At 35.5% G+C, this 21026-nt stretch overlaps 1 protein-coding gene across 4 annotated transcripts in view; it reads right to left on the reverse strand.

Annotated features, from left to right (window-relative positions):
* The window catches only part of LOC124357508 (alpha-N-acetylgalactosaminidase), a 63612-nt gene that overhangs the window by 38456 nt on the left and 4130 nt on the right, over positions 1 to 21026 (reverse strand). Inside the window, exon 1 of one of the 4 annotated variants that reach the window (XM_046809374.1) lies at positions 18148 to 18206. The exons of the other annotated variants lie outside the window; for them this stretch is intronic. Within the exon in view, the coding sequence (XP_046665330.1) occupies positions 18148 to 18203 (56 nt within the window). The 5' untranslated portion in view covers positions 18204 to 18206. Of the gene's footprint in view, positions 1 to 18147; positions 18207 to 21026 lie in introns of those variants that run through there. 4 annotated transcript variants of the gene reach the window in all.

Below are 21026 nucleotides of genomic sequence, written 5' to 3' on the forward strand. Positions count from 1 at the left end.
CATGTTAATCAGTAATATTATTAGCGTCTCAGCCTCGTATTTCTAGAGTAAATTACCACCACCACCAACAACTGCAATCAATGTTTTTTGCTTTAATTGGTTTACATCTAAGGAATTATAAATTCAAACTTTGTTTTAATTGGTGTACATCTAAGGAATTATAAATTAAAACTAAAGTGTTGTATTCATTGATATCACTCAGGAACATAGGAAATCAGAAACCTGCGAGGGCTAAAATATCTGTACGAGACAAGAGTTTCGGAAAAAACACAAACAACAAATCAATATCAGAGGCATGCATTCCCCAATGGCTTTATGACTTGAATCCAAACTTCGCAGAATTCAAGAGAAAACATAATATTTCTATAAAATATAGTGGTGGACAATTTAGATAACATTACGCCACATCGCGTCCGGGTTGAAATATCAAGGACGACTGAGAACGTCCACCTTGCAAACCTACAGTAGTAGAGGGCGCCATCATTCATTCTAATATCTCTGTTGAGTTGGACAACTCTGATCATGAATTTCCCAGCAGTAGGTCGCGGATGTCCTTGGCCAAACATTCTCGGAATGTTGTCACATCAAGAGAGGGAGTCTTGTAAAATTCCGAGCCTGGCAAGCTAGTGCTACATTTCTCGTGCATACAAATCGTACATCATTGTATGCAATTATATTATAACTGCTTATTGGCTGAGCGTTAGCGAAGCTCATCGTCTGAAGAAATCCAAAAATGTCGTGGGGATAGAAAAAATTCATTTCTGTCTGTCTGCGTAGAAAACGAACTGACATAAACTTGAACTTGGCATGAGGTATACTTTTACTCGTATATTAGCAAAACTGAGTGCGGTGATGGTGCATGTAACTCGATGTGATTTGACTGAGCGTTAGCAAAAAATTGTACATTAGTTTTATAGGTAACCATGATGGCAACGAGAACATTGCAGGATAAAGAAATTTGTAAGTAAGCTGAGTACAACCACGCACTCTGCTGATTATTTATAGATGAAACAAAGGAGAAAAAAACAATAGAGTAAAAGTCAATGTGAAATATGGGTGACTAGATATGATTTCAATGCACTCAAAAGGTGTAGTAACCGTACCGGAACTTTTATGATTTAAACACTGATACGAAACCTTACTCAGTGATCACAAGCGTGAATGTAGGTCTACCACGTGACAAAATATCTCGATAAAGATCATATTCAGACTAAATTTTGCATGAAACTTCATTACTATATTGACAAGTATAGTAGAGTGTCATTGAGGCCTACTACTTAATAGGCTGAGTCAATTCTTTTTGTCTGCCGCGGGATGTGAACATTAATTAGACAGACATTTTGCACACAAAATTGCGTAGCCTGTCACTTGACACATGGTGTGATGTACACCTACCTTGTTACTAAAACATCGTGATTTTCAACGTTTATTGACATTGATAAAACATATTCTCCTATCTAAAACACTCTGGTTGAATTAATTTATAGGTCAATGGCATTCGACCTGAATATCTAGTGCGGTGCAACTCATAATTTGGCTCACGGCCACCAAACTTCGCTAACATAAATCCTATGTTTGCCGAGTTATGAAAGTGTTAAGAGCTGGAAGTGTTAACTGGCGTGCAAGTGCCGGCCTACGTGCCAATCAGACGCCAAACACAGCCTGCCACTGTTTCAAGATGAGTGCACGCCGCTCTATGTCGTAAGCCCTGGCACCGGTCGGTAGTGTGTAATGGTTACCCTAATTGTACCACGGGTGAATTTCCTATCAATGAGTTGGCAGCTTCAAGATGGCCGCCGCTTTCCTTCCGGTGTCATCACTTCCTAGTCACACTGTATCAGCGAACTATATCGCTTCCGGTGAAACGGCCGCGGACCCGAGTCCCCGAGGTGTCTAGGCCCTCTGTCATTCTTGCCTTCAAAGCCGCAGACGTACATTCACGGCGCAGCGCGGCGCGGCGGCTTGATTTCAAATAGAGAAAGCTATCTATTATGCCTAATGACATTTCGCAATGGTCTACGTTCAGATATTAAATCCCTGAAGGTATTGATGTAACAAGCCTATAAGTTTCCAGTATTTTAGACTTTCTTTCCTAGTTTGGTTTTTACCACATGCTACCATAATGCTTTCATAAGCTCTAATCATTTCAATTTTCTTATATTTCAGTATTACGTGTTTTAAGTACATGTAAACTAACAACATAAGACTAATATTACTCAACAGTAACACAAAAAAATAAGTATTGAAATATAAACCAATAGATCCGAGTAATGATGTAATAACTTTTTAAAGTAATAATTTTTCAATCACCTTCAGGTTCCAAAAAACGGATTTTCAGTTAGTTCTTTTATTGCTTATTTTACAAAAACCTTGTACTTAGGCTATTCCTGTACTATCGCAATTGAATTTAATTTGCGTGTAACTTAAGGCATTACTTTACGTGTAACTAGAAAAATGTCGTAGTTTCCAAGGGAAAAATAATTATTTTGCTACATTATTATACGAAAATAAATCTTTTTATTGCATCACCAATAAATACATGTAGTGCGCAAAGATAACATTTTTGTTTTCACGCAATATATTACAAGAAATTCGTATAGACTGATGATTTGAGGACACATTTGTATTGAGAATTTTTCAAAACTTGGACTGTACCTATTACAAACAGGTAGATTACTTAAACATTTATTACTGAAAATGATCTTTACAGGAATTATTAGGAACGAGAAATGCTGCGACTTTATTCTTAACTATCGTTTAAAAGTGGATCGCGGCCGCGCTCCACTTTAGCTAGAAACTGCTGCTTTAGCTAGTAACACAAGCGACGACTTCTCGGTAAAATCGGAAGGTTTACCCACCACCAAGGATCACAGTGGTCAGATGCTGAGATTGGCGCCCTGGGATTAAGGACCAAGGCTGTCGGGCAGCCTTGAGACGGGCTGTGTCAGTTACGACACCGGGCGGAGCAGCCAGCGGTCGCCCCGGCTCTATTACCGATGTGTCACACTAGGCTGACCAAGCGTGCCACGGATTTCGGCACGTGACGTGTGAGAATACGCGTGGAAAATGTTTATATCACGGCCTATCTATTGATTAGGCTCGCGACTGACTACCGTGTCGTTATTCTATTTTACATATCGCCTCGTATTACACCTTTCAATACTCTGAAATTCAAAGGGCGTTCTTGTAGAGGAAGTACTCGATATGGTGCAAGCAGTGGTCTGCTTCGACTCCAATTCATCCTTGAGGTCCTCATTATCCATAATTTTTACATCCGGGACAATAAACACGGGCTTCCCCATCAACCTTGGCGATTCCTTTTGTTAATTGCACTCCTGATCGTTTGTTATAGCAATAAAACAGGAAAATTTACTTGATTGACTTAACTAACTTAAACTTCCCCTGGAGGAAATTTAAACTCCAATATATCTCAAATGGGTGGAAAACGTGAATTCAAAAGGATGATATTTTATATTAACGAAAAAATTCACAATTTTTGAAAAGTCACACAGATTTAGATATTTTTTTAATATTTTTTGTTAATAAGCTTATAAATTGCACTTCGTCCTGTAAGAACCTTTGCGCTGCTTCCGGAGTGACAGGATATTCAGAATGGGTAAGATTAGGTAGTAGGGACCGCCTCCTATCGAGATCCATGAGGAAGAATTAGGGCACTACATCTCAAAGTCATGTCTCCCCGAGAAAAAAGGCAGGCCAAATCTGAACCAGCCTCTCCAGTCAAAGTAGGCAGGGGGTGGCATACCCTTGGTGAGGCTAGCAAGAACCTCTGAGGTTAGGGAACAAACCCCACCAACTCCAACCGTCATCTCCCACAGTAGACTAAACCTATCGAATTACCCATGAACCCCAGAATCTCGACATTTGCGGTTAGTGACGTGCCGCTCCTGGAAATCCATAAGGTTACCCACATTTAAGGGACACATCGGTTTTTGCTGTGGCCTGTGGTGGATTCAACTGGAAGGTATAATCCAGCCAGAAGTGATCCCTACTGGGTATTTAGATAAGCTAGGAAATTACTCAGTGTTCTCATTACCCGAGATAACGCCCTGACCATGTGTGACGTCATCCTCCAGTCTGTCCAGTATACTTGTGGGTGTCACAAGGATCCCGCTCACTTTAACAGCCTCCGCTCCGCACTCTAAGGTTGTCCGACAGACCAGTTCTACTTCCTCCACCTACTTTTACATAACTGTCTACATTTACGTAACGAACCGTACGTTACAAAATTTGTAATGCTCTTTCGGCCTCGAGAACTTAATGGCTTGGCATAATAAATATAGGCTATACACGTATTATAGTTTGTGTTATTAAGACATTTTCTCTCTTACGTAGTATTTCATAGGTTAGGGGATATTTTATATTTATAATTTTGTACTCCTACGAATTTTCAACTCTTCTAGATTTAATAGGTGGTTTCATTGTTTAACCACAATTCCCCCTAATAACGCCAACTAATAGGTTCATAAAGGACATGAAAACTTTACAAATTGTATTTGGAATGAAATGAAATTAAATGAAATATGCCTTTATTTAAGAGGCGGAGTTAGGGCTATTTAGCCCTCTGTACCACTCAACCTCACATAATATACAGATATATGTACATTGAATGATCTTAACTAATAACACATTTCAAATTAAAATAAATGCTTAAAAATTATCAAATATATATATATATATACTATATATATATATATATATATATATATATATATATATATATATATATATATATACATATATATATATATATATACACTAAGTAATAATTAAAAATAAAATTTATCGAGCTTAATATGTAGAAAAAATTCAAACAAAGTTAAACTTAACTTAATTAAAACTTAAATTAACAGATTACTTTTTAAAGCATTTCTCATTATTTGAGTAATGTAAAGTAATATATACAATTTTATAAATCTTAAAGAACAGTTCAGTATCAAAGTCCAATTAGACCGAATCAGTATTATAATCGCTTAAATGTTTATCGCAGAGTAGAATCGAACGTCCTTCTCCTCGCCCCTCCCAGGGTCCTGCAAGCATAATAACTAGGCTAGGCTGGCAATTTATAGTGCTTGGAGGTGAAACTGGTTTTTGCAAGGCTGTTTCAACATTAAATGTGAATGGTAACTGTAACGGAGCTATTACTTTCATTAGAGGTCGAAGTTCACTATGATTATTTTGTACATCAGATAACATCTATGTTTTGTGCACCAAGGCAAACCGAATGAGACATTAAATTCGTTTACACAACATAATGTCTCAATACTATCGTCATTTGCACTCAACAACATTAATAAAGTCAGTAATGGAGTAGTCATAGTATGTACTAGATGAGGTGTACTTACTTTGAAAGCACATGGTCAGCTGTTTGTCTTGTGACAAAACAAGGGTTTAATCTACAAATCTGATTAACCCTCCATCTGATAAGATGGTGCGGCCTCATAGCGCCACAGCTCATAGCGCCACAGCTCACAGCGCCACAACAAATGTGTGGCGCTATGAACTGTGGCGCTATGAGCTGTGGCGCTGTGAGCATGGATCCGATTATTTATTCGGTTGTGTTGGCGCTGTGAGCACTCCGGCCAAATCTGTGGCGCTATGAGCTGTGGCGCTGTGAGCTGTGGCGCTGTGAACATGGACCCGATTATGTATTCGGTTGTGTTGGCGCTGTGAGCACTCCGGCCAAATCTGTGGCGCTATGAGTTGTGGCGCTGTGTGAGCACATTCACGTTGTGGCGCTGATCGCGCGGTGCAACTCAATCAGACCCAGCTGTACTGATAGAGTCATACCATGCGATTATTAGTTGTCGTCAAATAACAACTATAATGAGATAACTAATAAACTCGTACTTTTTATAGTACAAAAGAAGCATACATTATTTGAAGTAGTCAATCCATGGTGTTAAACAGATTATCCTTCAAAACTTATAACGCATTTTCACTTTAATACTTCTAAAAGATAGCCTCACATGAATTCTATCTTTCTTCCATTGTACCGGAAAAGATAAAGCACATTCTGTAGAAGCGCATTTCCTAATTGTAAAACTTGCATATACCCTTTAGTAGCATATAGTATTTTCTTGGAATATCAATTTTAAATAAAGCTAAAGTATTATTTATCATTGAGCACATGTGTAGTCAAGCAACATATATTGCGTTACGAGTATTTCTACGAAGACTATCAATGTTCACTTGCGTATTGCAAACTGAATCTGGTTTACGAGTAATTTGTCTTCCTTACAGGAAACAGCTGATTATTGAAACCACACAAACAGGTCCATTAGCAATGGTCTGAGATCACAGACCCTGCAGACCCAACCTTGACCTTCCGTTCACCTTGGTCCAGCACTAATCAGTCATCACTGATAAACGAACCTGCGATGAATCCCCGAGCCAATAGCAATGATGAGGCATTGTGATAAGATCGGTGATGTCACTGGGCCCATGCCGGGAAATTACCCAGCAACAATGGATGCAACCGGTAAAATGGCATGCCTCTCTCTCGCCCTGTGGTTACAGTAAGCGGCGTGTAATCAGAGTCCCCGTAGTTTGTAATTCTGATGGCTGTGGTTATGCGGCTATCTCCTCAAACCGATGGTTTCATGAAAATACGGACATTATTGTTAAATAAATTGTTCACTTCTGGGAAATTCCTGTTGCTTTTTCTTATTTTCTAATGTATATGAACAAATTGTAATAGACGAACAATTAAATTGTAGTATAATATCATGTTTTTAAAAAATTTTTTAGTTTTATAGTATATGCGTAGCTTATATTGTTATATGCATTAAGATAAATAAAGAAATTCAGAGTCCAAATACCCTTCAAAGGATTGTTCTTACATTAGTTTAGAAAAAATAGGCACGTGGGTTTTTTATAAATAAAGAATATATTTTACCATTTTAATTAAAAATATATTTTTATGTTCAAAATTATACTCGTTTTATATGTTACAAAACATGAGAATTATTGAATAAAACCCAAAATTTAGATATCATAGATACTTTAATAGAAATATAGGAGTGATTCATTAGCTTATGGTGTATCTTCCTACCCAAATAACTGATTTTTTTCTGGAAAAGTTCTATACTGTTCCTAACAATGCAATTACAAAGTAAAGACATGTTTGAATATTAATATTAAATAACAATAGAGTCGCGTGTGTGAATTTAGCAATGGAATGTGTATGTTTGTATAACCGAGACAGGTATGATACAGACAAGGCGAAATTGTGCAATTGTGTGTTGAGTGAGGCAGGTATGGTGCAGGCCTGCCCGGGGGGGGGGGGAGGGGGAGATATTATTTGTGTTTGCGGATACAATGTTTGCAGAAATACTCATGTTTAAAGATAACTTAAGGTTTATATTGCATATAAATTATATGTACTTGACTTAGGAAACAAGAATGTGCAATTGTGTGTTTAAGTGAGACAGGTATGACGTAGCCTGACCGGGGGGGGGGGGGAATGGATATTGTTTGTGTGCGAATAAAATAATTGTGCATATGTTCTTTCCTAGTTTATTTAAAAATGTACTTGAAATATATAACATTTGGATATATATAGTAGGTTAGTTGATCGTTTATATAATGTGCTTGTTTAAAGTTCATGGTACTGTATAATAATTTCAGTTGATGTTCATGCTTCATTGAATATCTATTCTCTGTCATAAATTTTATTACCTTAATTTACATTTTACATTTACATTTTAAATGTACGTGAATAGCTTCCACTTAAATAATGAAATTTTTGCGTTTGTGAACACATTAGTTTTAGCCGTAATTATTTAGGAAAGACCAAATAACAAATTTGACATTGACGAGTAATTATGAAAAACACAATACTTAGATATTCAGCATAAAAGCATTCGTAATCCGTGGAGGTGAAAATTGTATGCAATGTTTATATTGTATAATTGTAACCTCCCTTGCTTACGAATGCTTCTATGCTGAATAATATATATATATATATATATATATATATATATATATATATATATATATATATATATATTTGTTATTGCTGAAAAATACTTCTTCTGTTTCTACGTGGGATAATGAGTTAACATTTAAAAATCTTTAACAGTTGTGAAATTATATTTATGATACTTCAACGATTGAAGTAAAAACATTATTCATTTTATGCATAGTACTTTTCTTATCAATATCAAAAATTATCTCGATGTATTGTAGAGGTACTGTATAAAATAAACTGTACAGATTAACCTAAATTTACTTCAGATTTTAATGCACCTTTAAATTTGTGTGAATGTTAAGTTTAGCTCCAGTTCACCCTCCTCCTAGTGTCCTAATCGTTTCGTCATTAGATACATCTAAACTACAAAATTGTAATCTAGATGTAAGGTGTTCTAGTTGTCTCATCAGCTGCACAATTGAATCAACGCTTCCCACTACAGCTACGCATAAATGTGTATTTATGTAGCATTCATAATTAAATAAAAATCTAGTAAGTGTTTGACTGAAAATTATATTTACATTCCCTGAGACAATTCTGTTGACAGCCTTGGATCAGTCGACAACTGTCAGATTTACTGATTAGATTTAGAACGACCGGAAACGGTTCCGTTCTAATTATTGTACTAACAGACTGGCCAGTGACTTTCACTACATGCCACTATCACTTAATTTCGGCTACTAATCTGTATTTACATTTACACTTTCCTACACTAATTAACTACTACTAACTACTAATTAACTACTTGAGTGGTAAAAACACTGATTATTGACACAACGGACTTAACTTAAGTTTCCAAAGGAATGTATAGAGAGTTAAATGTTTTCCAGTATGGAAACGAAATTAGTTGCAGAAAATTGAGGAGTAAGTAAAAATAATGGCTGAAATGAATAATGCAACAACATTAATTACGAGGGTGTCTTGGATGATGTCAGTCACGTGACTTAGCCCGCTGGAATGGTATCTCTGCCACGGAAGACATTCGTGCAGTTTCTATTAACTTTCCTCACAAGTCACGTGATTGTCAACAGACGTGAAAGCACGCAAATTCATGATTTCACGCAGGATGGGACGAGTCATTACCTCCCGGAGACGGGAACAAATCCGCCACAGGTGCTGCGAGGCGCAGGCGTAATGCCAACCAATGCCAAGGCCGTATCTACGAACAACGGCCCCCGTGGTCCGTACCGGCGAGGTTCCGGCTTGTCGTGTTCAGACAGCGGTCGTCGTCAGGGCTCGTCGATTTGATTAATGACACGTCTCAAGGCCCACAATTTAGCAGCAGTTCGACATTCACGCCGTCGACATTCTGCAGATATGCAATTTGCATTCACACAAGTGGCACGATACTTTACACAATAACCATTTGGGGCCATTAGTGAGCCATTCGACGTCGCTGAACAAGTCCGGCCGAGTGTTATTACCAACCAGCCTCAAGAGCATGATTGAATAGCAGCGTTATTGTCACAATAGCTCCTTGGATACGTACACCGCGAACAGCCAATTAGAAGTAGAAGACAATTGTTACATTAAATGAAATTACTACCGACGTCATAGCATGGGAACACTACATTTAAGGGGTACTAAGGTAAAAGACTAGTTCAAGAGAAAAGATTATTGTAGTAGAGAAATAAAATAGTATTGCGATTCAGAGAATCCTTTTGTAGTGTAATGTAAACTCATGTAATACTTCTCGTTTCAATGTTATAAAAATAGACAAGCATTTAGTTATCAACGTAATTTTCGTTGGCTGAGCGTTAGCTAAATCTGTCACTCGAGTGAATGGAAATATTTCATTTCTGTCTGTCATTCCGCACGATATTAGAAAACGAGTTGACTTGTAGACTTGAAATATAGCATGCAGCTTTGTTTTGGATAAGCAACACCGAGTTCGAAGATGGTACATGTGGTCTTGAGGTTAACTATAATGACAATGAGAAAATAGCAGAATAAGAAAATTTTTAAAAACTGAGTACAATCGTGAGATTTCGTCATTTGATACATAAATACATGTAGCATAACTATCCCAAACCATTACACATCATCTTTTGGTGACTTGGTGAGTAGACTTTTATTATTTAAAGAATCTTGTTAAACCCAACTTAATAAACAAAAATGTAAATATATCAATGTACATCGCTATATGGCAAGATATCTCGAGAAACATTAATTTGTAGAATATTTGCATGAAACATTTTTTACATAGACAAGAATGAGTTCTATAATGGTGTATGTCCAGCCGTGAACTTTTGGTGAGTGTCATTAAAGCCTAACTCTCAGTAGACTGACACAATGTTTCTTTGGTCTGCTGGAGTAATGTGCAAATTTCTTTTCTGTTTGATTTTGTTTTCTGTCTGTGTGGTATTGTCTATCTGTATACCCGAAGGATATCTCTAGAATAAAATTGCCTGCAGACGAAATTTTGTATGCAACACGACACGTGGGTATAGGGCACCCAAACATTCCGGAGATAAGTGACTCTCAGTGAAAATAATCATGTCCACAAAATGATGCCATTCCAATATTAGAATATGCTCAGTCTTAAGGTTAGTGTTTCAGAGCTCAAAAGTATGAGGCTGTTTTGAATTTTTATCTTCCTTTAAAATCCTTTAAAACGTTTACCATGAGATAAATGCCATTATTCTTAGTCATTGTGATTACAGTTATTTCAATACCAAACATCTGAAACTCTGAAATTAGAGAGCACAATTAATTGCTTTTAAGGGACTACTAGGAGGTAACTTAACTTGTTGTAAAATGAAATCATATATAGTTTTTTAGTGTCTGAGATTTCAGTAACATCTGTTTAAATAAAAGCCGTACATTTTCTTGTTAAGTACTGAAGTGAATATGTTATAGTCGATGTAGCGCATCATCAATACATCTGTATGTGTCTGAAGTAAACGATATATAAATACTGTACTTGGATCAAAAGTTTTCTCTACTCAACCTCTCAGTGTCAAACACTAACTATCTTTTTCGCTGTACGGTTTAAAGTAATTTTTAATAGAATCTTACAATTAATAACTTTTATAGCTCTGCCTTTATGATAACAATTAATTATGATAAAATTAAAGGCAGAAATAATGTAAATGCTGAGGAATATTTTAGTCAGAGTAATCTTTAAGAACAGTGATAAAAGAATATTTTAAAATCCAAATTAAATACTGCAAAAAAATTTAACTCAACGATAAATAATTACCAGTCTAAGTAGGCCTCTTTCTTTCCAATTCCAATGTTAAGGTTAAGCGACCACTTAAGTATTGCTAACCACTACGTGATAGTAATTTCCATTCAGCTACTGTACAAACTTAGTAACATCGAACGTGCACTGGGTTAGTTACATCACGTCATCGGAATGCCACCGGGATATTCAGGTTTATAAATTGGCAGACCTGATACAGCACAACAATGCATCAGTGAAAGTAAGTTAACCACTTCTACTTCCTCGCCACGTCGCGCTCGTCAAGCGAACCGCGCACGTTTATGTGTCGCTGGCCGCACGAGCCGTATCTGCATAGTCACCGTGGCCACCCGAGCGTCTTGTGTAAGAGGTGGCAGAAAAAAGCTAAGCAGGAGGAAATTAAATTTTCCTGCATAAAAAACTGTCAAAGCCACCACAGAGTACGCCAACACACGATTTATCAATAACTGAAATACGAGTTCATTCTCACTACTCGTAAAAAGGTGTAAATCTAATTAACTGCCAATTAAAAATGTTTATCATTAGGTTTAAAGAGTTTTGTTACATATAGATTTCCAAGAATGAAAAGCATTGGAAAATGCCGTGTTTCTTATCATGATAACGAGATGGCATAAGTATGTAACCCTTGTAGATTAAGTCAACACCAGAAAAGAAATAAATTGGTTTAACGGAGTACCGACAGAACGTAATAATGAAATAGTTGTCAGACATAAGAACTCCTTTAGGATTTTATTCCAAAATCAATAGTGGTTTTCTTTGTACCAAGTGATAAGGTTATAATATGTACTAGGTTTCAAGTCCCTAGGAATTTTCTATCAAGAATTATTGCATTGACGGACAGACAGATAAAAGAACGGACTATCCTTAGATCCCACAACCAAAATTATTCTTCCTTGAGCCAGGAGGAATCCTTTTCAAGTCTCTAGAACCTCTGTATAAAAAGTTAACCCACGTAGAGATAGATAATTGACCAACGACATAATTTTAAAACGATCCTTTCGGGTCTTCAATAGTCTAAAGAAATATATATCTTCCTCGAAACTTCTTCCACATGATAAATAAAAATTATTGTTTAGAGTGGAAATCCACATATTGTTCTCTGTTGATACATGCACTACCATCAGGCTTTTCTGGGCCGATAATTTTTGCGTTCGTACAAAATTTAAAATAAATTGCTCCTCTTTTAAAATAGTTTGCTTAAACTGAATATTGGTCATTCTCTAGAAAGTTATTTATGAAGAATAACTAAGGGTGAAGATAAAAAAGGAATCCATGAATATGTTTTTATAATTATTATATTATAAATTTAATTACCATTTGTTCCGTATTGAAAAATAATACCATCATTAGGAAGAAACCATTATTAACTCTAAAACAATTGTAATAAATACAAAGTAATATTTAACCCAAGGAAATAAAGTGGTACTATCACTACCTTTTAACTCCGGTAGTATATTACAACAAGAACAAAAAAGAATTATTGGGCAAAACAGGACGCAAAACGCAGTGTATATTTTACGTTTTTTTACAGAAATACGCTTGATAATAGTGATAATAGTAATGGTCTAATGTAATACCACTGTTCAGTTATTGTATCAGGATTAACGATCAGAACAATAAATGAATTATATGTGTTGACAAACGCTCAAATTATCAGATGACTGAACAAACATCTCAATGTGGAAATGTAGAATTAAGCAAATCTAATCCAATATATATATATATATATATATATATATAACAACTGAAAGAAAACAGAATAAGGTACGGTGTGCACAACACGTTTCTGACATCATCAGATTATTGGTAACCTTGGACAACAATCGGTTGTTTTTGGATTTTACGAGGGTAAGAATACCTAATTAATTGACTGATAAACAGCTAAACCCCTAAGACGAAGAGCCAATACAACTGCTACCACCATCCGATGTTAATGCAGGCTTGTTATGCTACTGTCTTAATTTTGAACTTCCACCTATGCCCCCGCATGTAAAAATCATCGAACACGATAACATAAACCAATACAACGAAGTATCGAAGAACCCGACAGATTTAATACATTCCTACAATCCAACAACGAATGTGCGATAAATTTTGATAGAAAGGTTCTAACGACTTCAATTTGGAAGCTTCGTGCTCTTTGTCCAATGAGACCTCTGATAATTTTGGGGTCTGAAGGTGAAAGGAAGCAAAGTCACAAGAAAGAAAATGCTGTATAGAGGATACTAAAACGTAGTCAAAAAGTTTGAATATCCAGAAATAAAGTGTTAAAAAATAGAAGCTCAATAACTAGTATGAGCGATGGTCTAAAACATTAAGTATATGTGATTAAAACTTAAAAAATTGATAAAAAACCGATTGTATATTTAGGAACAACATATGTTTAAGACTACTTTTTTCCTCTCTTTTAAGTCTCAGCTTCAGCTATGTTGGCTTCGATGTACACTGGTTTATTTTCAGAGTACATACACTGTTTCGTGTCTATACATTATAGGCCCTCCCTGAGATTTGAACCCGTGATGTTTTATTTAGAGAACCGAAACTACAACCATTAGTCTACGGAGGAGGACTTAAGACTACTTAAGTAATGTTTGTCTTTTTCTTTGACCACGTTTTCTAGTGCTCTGTGTCACGTGTGCGGTGAAGGTTTCGTTCTGACGGATCCTTCAATACTCGGTTGTATCGGGTTTTCTGGAATATTTTTGTGCACTTATTATATTGTCAATTGTAATTTTTGTTCCATAGTATATTTTTTATTGGGAAACTTGTTTCTGTTTTAAATTTTAGCCTTTTTGTCTCTACGGACCAGTGAATCTAACAATTTGAACGGTGCGGTACATGGGGTATCATCACTGCAGGAATGTACAATACATCACTGCTTAAAAATACATAAAAACGAAGGTGACTTTTTTGAAACTTGTTATATACACTGTCAACTCGGTCGGTTTCATTCTTGAGCAACATTTTCTCGTGGTGACCTCGCCACGCTGGGTTGATCAGTCCTGATTCTGGACCAATACCTGGTACCGCCTCACCTTCACCTACAACCTACTGCGGCCGTGTGGCGTAGGTAGCGCGACAACTCGGTGCAACCTACAACTGTAACTGCTGCAACCTAGAGCACATAACCCTAGTCACGTCGCTCGTTGTCTCTTGATAAGAACTGCTATAATACTCGTATTAACCTTGCGTAGGGACACGCCTTGACTTATACGACTAGCCTTCATTACAATAATTAAGCTACTGAGCCTTGTTTTCTTCAATGCTATGTTTATTACAGTGTGTTATGTAAAGTCTAAACGATACGTTACTCGCATAATGCTAATACACGTTGTAAATTAGGCATATAAGTTACTTAGAGAAGTTGTACGTTAGTAAGATTTTGTTTTTTTCTAAGATACCCTCACCCAGCAGGGATCACTTGTGGCTGGTTTATACCTTCCAGTTGAACCCACCACTGGGCACAGCAAAAACCGGTGTGTCACTTCAATCTGGGCAACCTTATGGATGTCCAGGAGCGGCACATCACTACCCGCAAATGTTGAGATTCTGGGGTTCATGGGCAATTCGATAGCTCTAGTTTGCTTTGGGAGATTACTGTTGGAGTTGGTGGGGTTTGTTCCCTAACTATCAGAGGTTCTTGCTAACCTCAACAAGGGTATGCCATCCCCTGCCTGCTTTGACTGGAGAGGCTGGTTCAGAGCTGGCCTCCCCTCTTCCGGCGAGAGATGACTTTGAGACGTAGTGCCCTAATTCTTCCTCATGGATCTCGATAGTAGGCGGCACTACTCCCTAACATTACCCATCCTGAATATCCTGTCACTCCGGAAGCAGCGCAAAGGTTCTTACAGGACTACGAGCAATTTATAAGCTTCTTGTCCTAAGAGAACAAAAAAAAGATACCCTCTCTTACAAATAAACCCAAGTATAAGTCTTAAAATCTCTAAGAATATATTATTATGGTAAATACCAGAATTATAGGTGTCATATTACAAAAACCTCCATTATTGCTTATACTCACACATTTAATAGGAAATAATTTCATAATTTGTTACACTGTTCTATTTCAAATTCAAACAAACTTTATATCCAACATAACACGTTTCGTAGAGTAATCCAAGAAGGTTTTATGCACTGAAATTGTAGTACCAATAATATGATAGATGTTTAAGTGTAACATTTATTTACACAAAAGCAAATCTAGACCTAAGTCCTCGCTATGATGTTTACCACAGGTAACATACCTGATGTATGAAGCGATATTACTTTTTTTAAGTTCACGCTTAGTTGAGAATTTAAAATTGCATCCATAAGAAGTCATTATTATACTACAATTTGATTTGAAAAACTCGCCTTTGTTATTATTCTCAAGGGTGGGAACCATTTGTCAAAATAATGTAATGGATAACAATGGAAACAATTTTTCCTCTTAACAATCGTGACGCCATCTCGTACTGAGTTGGCAGCCTTGGACACGTTACGGTTGTGAGTTTATCAGACGAAATATTCCTGGAAGATTCCACTGAGATATCAATATATGTGTTGGATACTAGATTGAAGCGCACTGAATTTATATTGAAAGAATATTTTTATTGATATACCATGTGCGTAAATAAATTCATATTTTTGAGTTACCTTGAAGTAAGGACGGTAATGTAATGTATCTTGTGATGAATACATTGATAACGTTATATGTTATCGAACTAATGCTTTGTAATCGACATTCCTCAGTGTTAAATTATAATCTTTAAGGATACTTGAATATTCTTAATTGCACCAATATTTATCAGCTTCGTGTTTAAACTTTTTGTAATCTTTCTAATTGTACGCCTAAAGAAAACGGAGAGTTATCAAATTCGTTATAAAACACTCTTTTACGAACCCAAGTCATCGATATAAGCAGCTATAATGGGTTTAAGTCCATGAGGAAAATATTAAACTTTAAACAGTTATGAGCCCTCATGTGTTTAGTCTCTATGACTGAGTGAAATATCTAATTAAAAATATATACTAATGCGCAACCAAAAGATAAAAACTTTCTAGTGGTTACTAAGAAATACATGAAAGCTTGTTTGTACTTAATCATTTGAATAGCCAAAAATTATATAATTTTCAAAGAAACGCAAATAATACCCAGTCAATACGCATCGAAAGACTATTATAATAGAATTTTAAAAATTAATACATCTTCCACAATTCCACGACCAACAATAAGGGGTAAAAGTGTTTATAGTTTAATATCATCATTATGGAGTGAACCTCGAGGTACTTTCACTTAATCATTTGAATAGCCAAAAATTATATAATTTTCAAAGAAACGCAAATAATACCCAGTCAATACGCATCGAAAGACTATTATAATAGAATTTTAAAAATAATACATCTTCCACAATTCCACGACCAACAATAAGGGGTAAAAGTGTTTATAGTTTAATATCATCATTATGGAGTGAACCTCGAGGTACTTTCACTTAATCATTTGAATAGCCAAAAATTATATAATTTTCAAAGAAACGCAAATAATACCCAGTCAATACGCATCGAAAGACTATTATAATAGAATTTTTAAAAATAATACATCTTCCACAATTCCACGACCAACAATAAGGGGTAAAAGTGTTTATAGTTTAATATCATCATTATGGAGTGAACCTCGAGGTACTTTCACTTAAGCGGGACTTTAATGGATGAAGGGTCCAATAGCAAGAGGATCTAGGATTGAGGTGCTTCTATTGACGAGCAAAGCGTATCCTGCCAGATTCTTAAGCAATTAATCAAACTTTACACATTTTGGAAAGATCCGTGTTGGAAAAGTGGTGGTACAATTGGGTGTGGCCAATGTGGGAGTAAAATGGCCAGAGTCTGATGATACTTAAAATCCTCAAAAGTATTAGCAATGATACTTAGCTACATATAATCTAGTAAGGATGAGGGTCTCAGGTTAATCCTTCCTGTCGTTTTGGGTTCTCTATCTGCTAAATACAAATTTTACTGTTTCCAATCATCGTCACAAGATCACTGTTAGTGTCACTTGGTATTTCAAAGACCACAATTTATTATAATATGAATATTCAAATGAGCGTACCATTTTTGTGAGCTGTGCTTTCGCAGAATTCACCAAACAATGCAGCAATAAAGCATGCTGACGTACCAGCAGGACTTTGTCCTCAACCACGTTTACGTTACCCACTTTTCCTGGCTGCTACATACGTACATTAGTGCTGCATAGAATCATTGTTTCTGGATAAGAGGTCATGCCACAGGTTTGTAGCTGAATCAGGTTGAATTTGAGCCTTCTATCCAGAAAACAGCGATAACACTGAAGAATCTGTCCAGAGAAGCCATATGGCTCAAATTTACGGATTAGAACTGATGATTCCTCATAAACAATCAAACAATTACGTAAGTACCCAGTTTCAACAACCTCAATAATATACTGTAAAAAGTATAGGTCTAAAAAATTACACGTTTTCTGTACAAATTATTGCTGTGATGAGACCAAACCGTATTTTTCTAGTTAACTAATTACCGACAGATGGGTCTAATAACATTTCTTTATATATACTGAGCGTACATAAAAATATGATTTCATGTCAGTGCACAAGTTACACTTTATATTAAGTATTTGAAGAGAGAATCAGCCGGGATATGTTATTACATATTTATGAAGAATAGGAGCATTGAAACTAAAGCCTCTATAAGAACACGAAAACCAAATCTATGTCTATAGGTGGAAAGCCATAGCTGTAAATTGTTTCCATTTTTTACCTCACGTCAGGGTTTCAATAAACGCGTTCCCTTCTCCAGGTAACAACCTTATAATAATTAGAAAGAGATCACGCCTACAATGCCAAACATTCTGTTGTTGCACTGTATTTACTACTAGCTCAATACGCAGTGAACACGTTTTTGTTGTACACGAAACCATTGACAAAACGAAAGAGACACTTACTTGGAACGAACTACAGGTAGGAGGTTGTTGCCATAAACTGGCGTGCATTGTTGCATATTGGTAACACTGGTCAGTGGTTATCAGTTGGAATCAGTGTGACCAACCTTGCTTATTGTCACCGTCAGCCGACACAAGCATACAATAGACGTGTCATGATTGAACATTGCGTGATATCGCGTGCCTTCTACTTAACCATTAAATGTATTCTTCCTGCTTTACCATATCTTTGTGTGGAACTGTTCAAGGCGAAGCTTTTATCATTATCCACTAGTGTGAACAGGCTGTGTGAGACACAATTACTCTAATAAGTTTATATCATGTCAAAGTTAAAATAAATATATTTGTAACAGATTAACCGAAACAATCCTATAACAAATAATATACCATAGGTTAAGTTTATATTCGAGTGTTTTCTTTTCTTAAATTAGCCTGTGAGCATGTGGAGGCACCCGGTGATATTTTTATGTCACCAGCTAGTTGAAAGTCGTCATTGCAAGATATTCGGATTTCAACACTCAGGCGATCAGAAACTACATGCCCAAACGATCTTTTGGAAACAGTTCAAGCCGGAATGTTTAAATACACAAACGTATTTTTACCTTATTAATACTAATAATTATTTTTTGTATTCGTGAAAATCAAGCGCTCAAAGAAGCAGTAAAAAATAATAAAAAGATAGTTGTAAATGATTACCAAACCCGACTGCACTGTTGGCCATCTTTATTATAACACTGTAAGAACAATGTTAAATCACATGCACACTTATATTGTAATCGAATCACGTTGAAATATTTCTCATTTTAAAGGAAATAATATTAATAGGAATCAAAACGCTTTTTTATTGGTTACACAGAAAACCAGCCTCAATAATTTTAATTCTAAAAACTTTAAGCTTACCGAAAAAAGAATTTAGATGCGTATTAGTATCTTTAAAATGATCAATGTTTTATAATGTTACGACAAAAATAGCGTAAGTGTCGTTTTACTATAACCTGCTCTTAGCAGTATAATTCAATTTTGACTATTTAGGTACAATTACAGCCATTGTAATATATTTGAATCCGTAGGAGTAAAAAAAAACAAATGTAACTAGACAAGTATAATGTGTGTATTATTTTAAGAACAGGATAGAACAGCAGTGAAAAGAAAAATTTTAATGTGGAAAAAAGTGGCAAAAATGGGGTTTAACTACTTTAATATTGGATGAGTTCTAACCAACCAAATAAAGTTGTTTTAAAGACAAATAAAATATAATCGAATAAATACATATGAATGGCCCTAACAAAAATAACAGCTATTCCAAGTTGTTCACGGACCCCATTTATCTTCAAACAATTCCCTCGAACTTCAACAATGAATCACACACTGAAAACTAAAAAATGAACATATTATGAGAAAATCGAGTGGGCATGGGTGAAAATAGCCCCCCCCCCCAACCGAACTTGTAAGAGCGGTGGACTTTCAACCTGATATCGCCAGAAAGAATTTGATTTCAAATTTCACAGTGGATTGTAATGAACTCAAACAACTTAATACTAATCACAGCTACTCTATTCAAACTCTACTCATACAGACACAGTCAAAATCTGCAGGCATTGCATTTTTATTTTGCTTGAAATCATAGATTCAAGTGACAACTAAATAACAAATCAACAATAGAAAATTAACGTAAACAACGATGCTCGAGGAAACTTCTGACATCAGTTAGAATATTCAAGGCACATAATTACTCACACGAATTTATGACTATATAATGGAGTCAGCTGGTGGTAATGGTGCCATTAAGTAAAAATAGTGGGTCTGTTTTAATTACACGGAATTGTTCAAAAAGATTTTATTTACATATCTACATTTGTGTATGTATTTTAGTCACACTTCTTATTAATAGCGTACAATTACTTTATTCGTAAAACACAGAATGGTTTTAAAACATTCTCCAATAACCTTTTTTAGACCTCTTTAAATATGGATATGAAACCACCATCGATTAATTTTGAGTTGCAAATACTATATTTTGACACAAATAATATTTTCAAATTTCAAGTTCGCTAAATCAGTACTAATTAAGTTTTTGATTTTGTAATATGTTTTTATGTTTAAAATTAACTAGCTATTTTTTTCGTTTATTCCGATGTTCTTAAAATATGGAATAAAAATAAAAATTATTCCACGTGATGTTACTTTTAAAATTATTTTGTACTGAATTTATTGAATAGAAACCCATTTTTCTGTTATTATAATTTTTATATAACTGCTTTTACTCGTTGAACATAATAACGAATAATTAAATGACGGAAATAGATAATTAGTTTGACGGGAATAAAACTCTTATTTAAATTATTAGATTAATTTAAACTAATTCACCTTACAAAAGTAATCATATTTCGCCCCAAAAATAATTCTTTTGTGAAACACTGGTTTTAAAATACATTTATCCTTAATATCCTGAGAAAAATGTAAATGAAACCACCTTGCAGCAGTGTATTAAGCTTAAGAAAGTAGTCCAAAATTAAGTCACAAAATTAGTTACGGTACATTCAAAAAAGTTCATTCTTACATGGGGTATTCAAGTTAGAGGCACGAAATGTCTATAAAAGTTTAGAGAATAAAGAACTACTGAACAATAGTCAAGTTGAGTTGGATTCAATACACGGAAAAATTAAGAAAAATGTGGGGATGGTGTAATTGCAAAGTATTCAATTCTGTTTCGTTCACAGTTCACTCATTCTGCTCAAATTTTAATTATATTGTTAACCTTTTCACAACCATAAAAGTGTTACACGTTGTTACCCGTTTTGTCATACCGACTTTCACCTAACACACTACCTACTAACCATTTACATCTGTTCCGATGTTAGTCATCGTGCCTGTAGGTAGTC

The sequence above is a fragment of the Homalodisca vitripennis genome, chromosome 3 (genome assembly GCF_021130785.1).
Source record: "Homalodisca vitripennis isolate AUS2020 chromosome 3, UT_GWSS_2.1, whole genome shotgun sequence".
NCBI lineage: Eukaryota > Metazoa > Arthropoda > Insecta > Hemiptera > Cicadellidae > Homalodisca > Homalodisca vitripennis.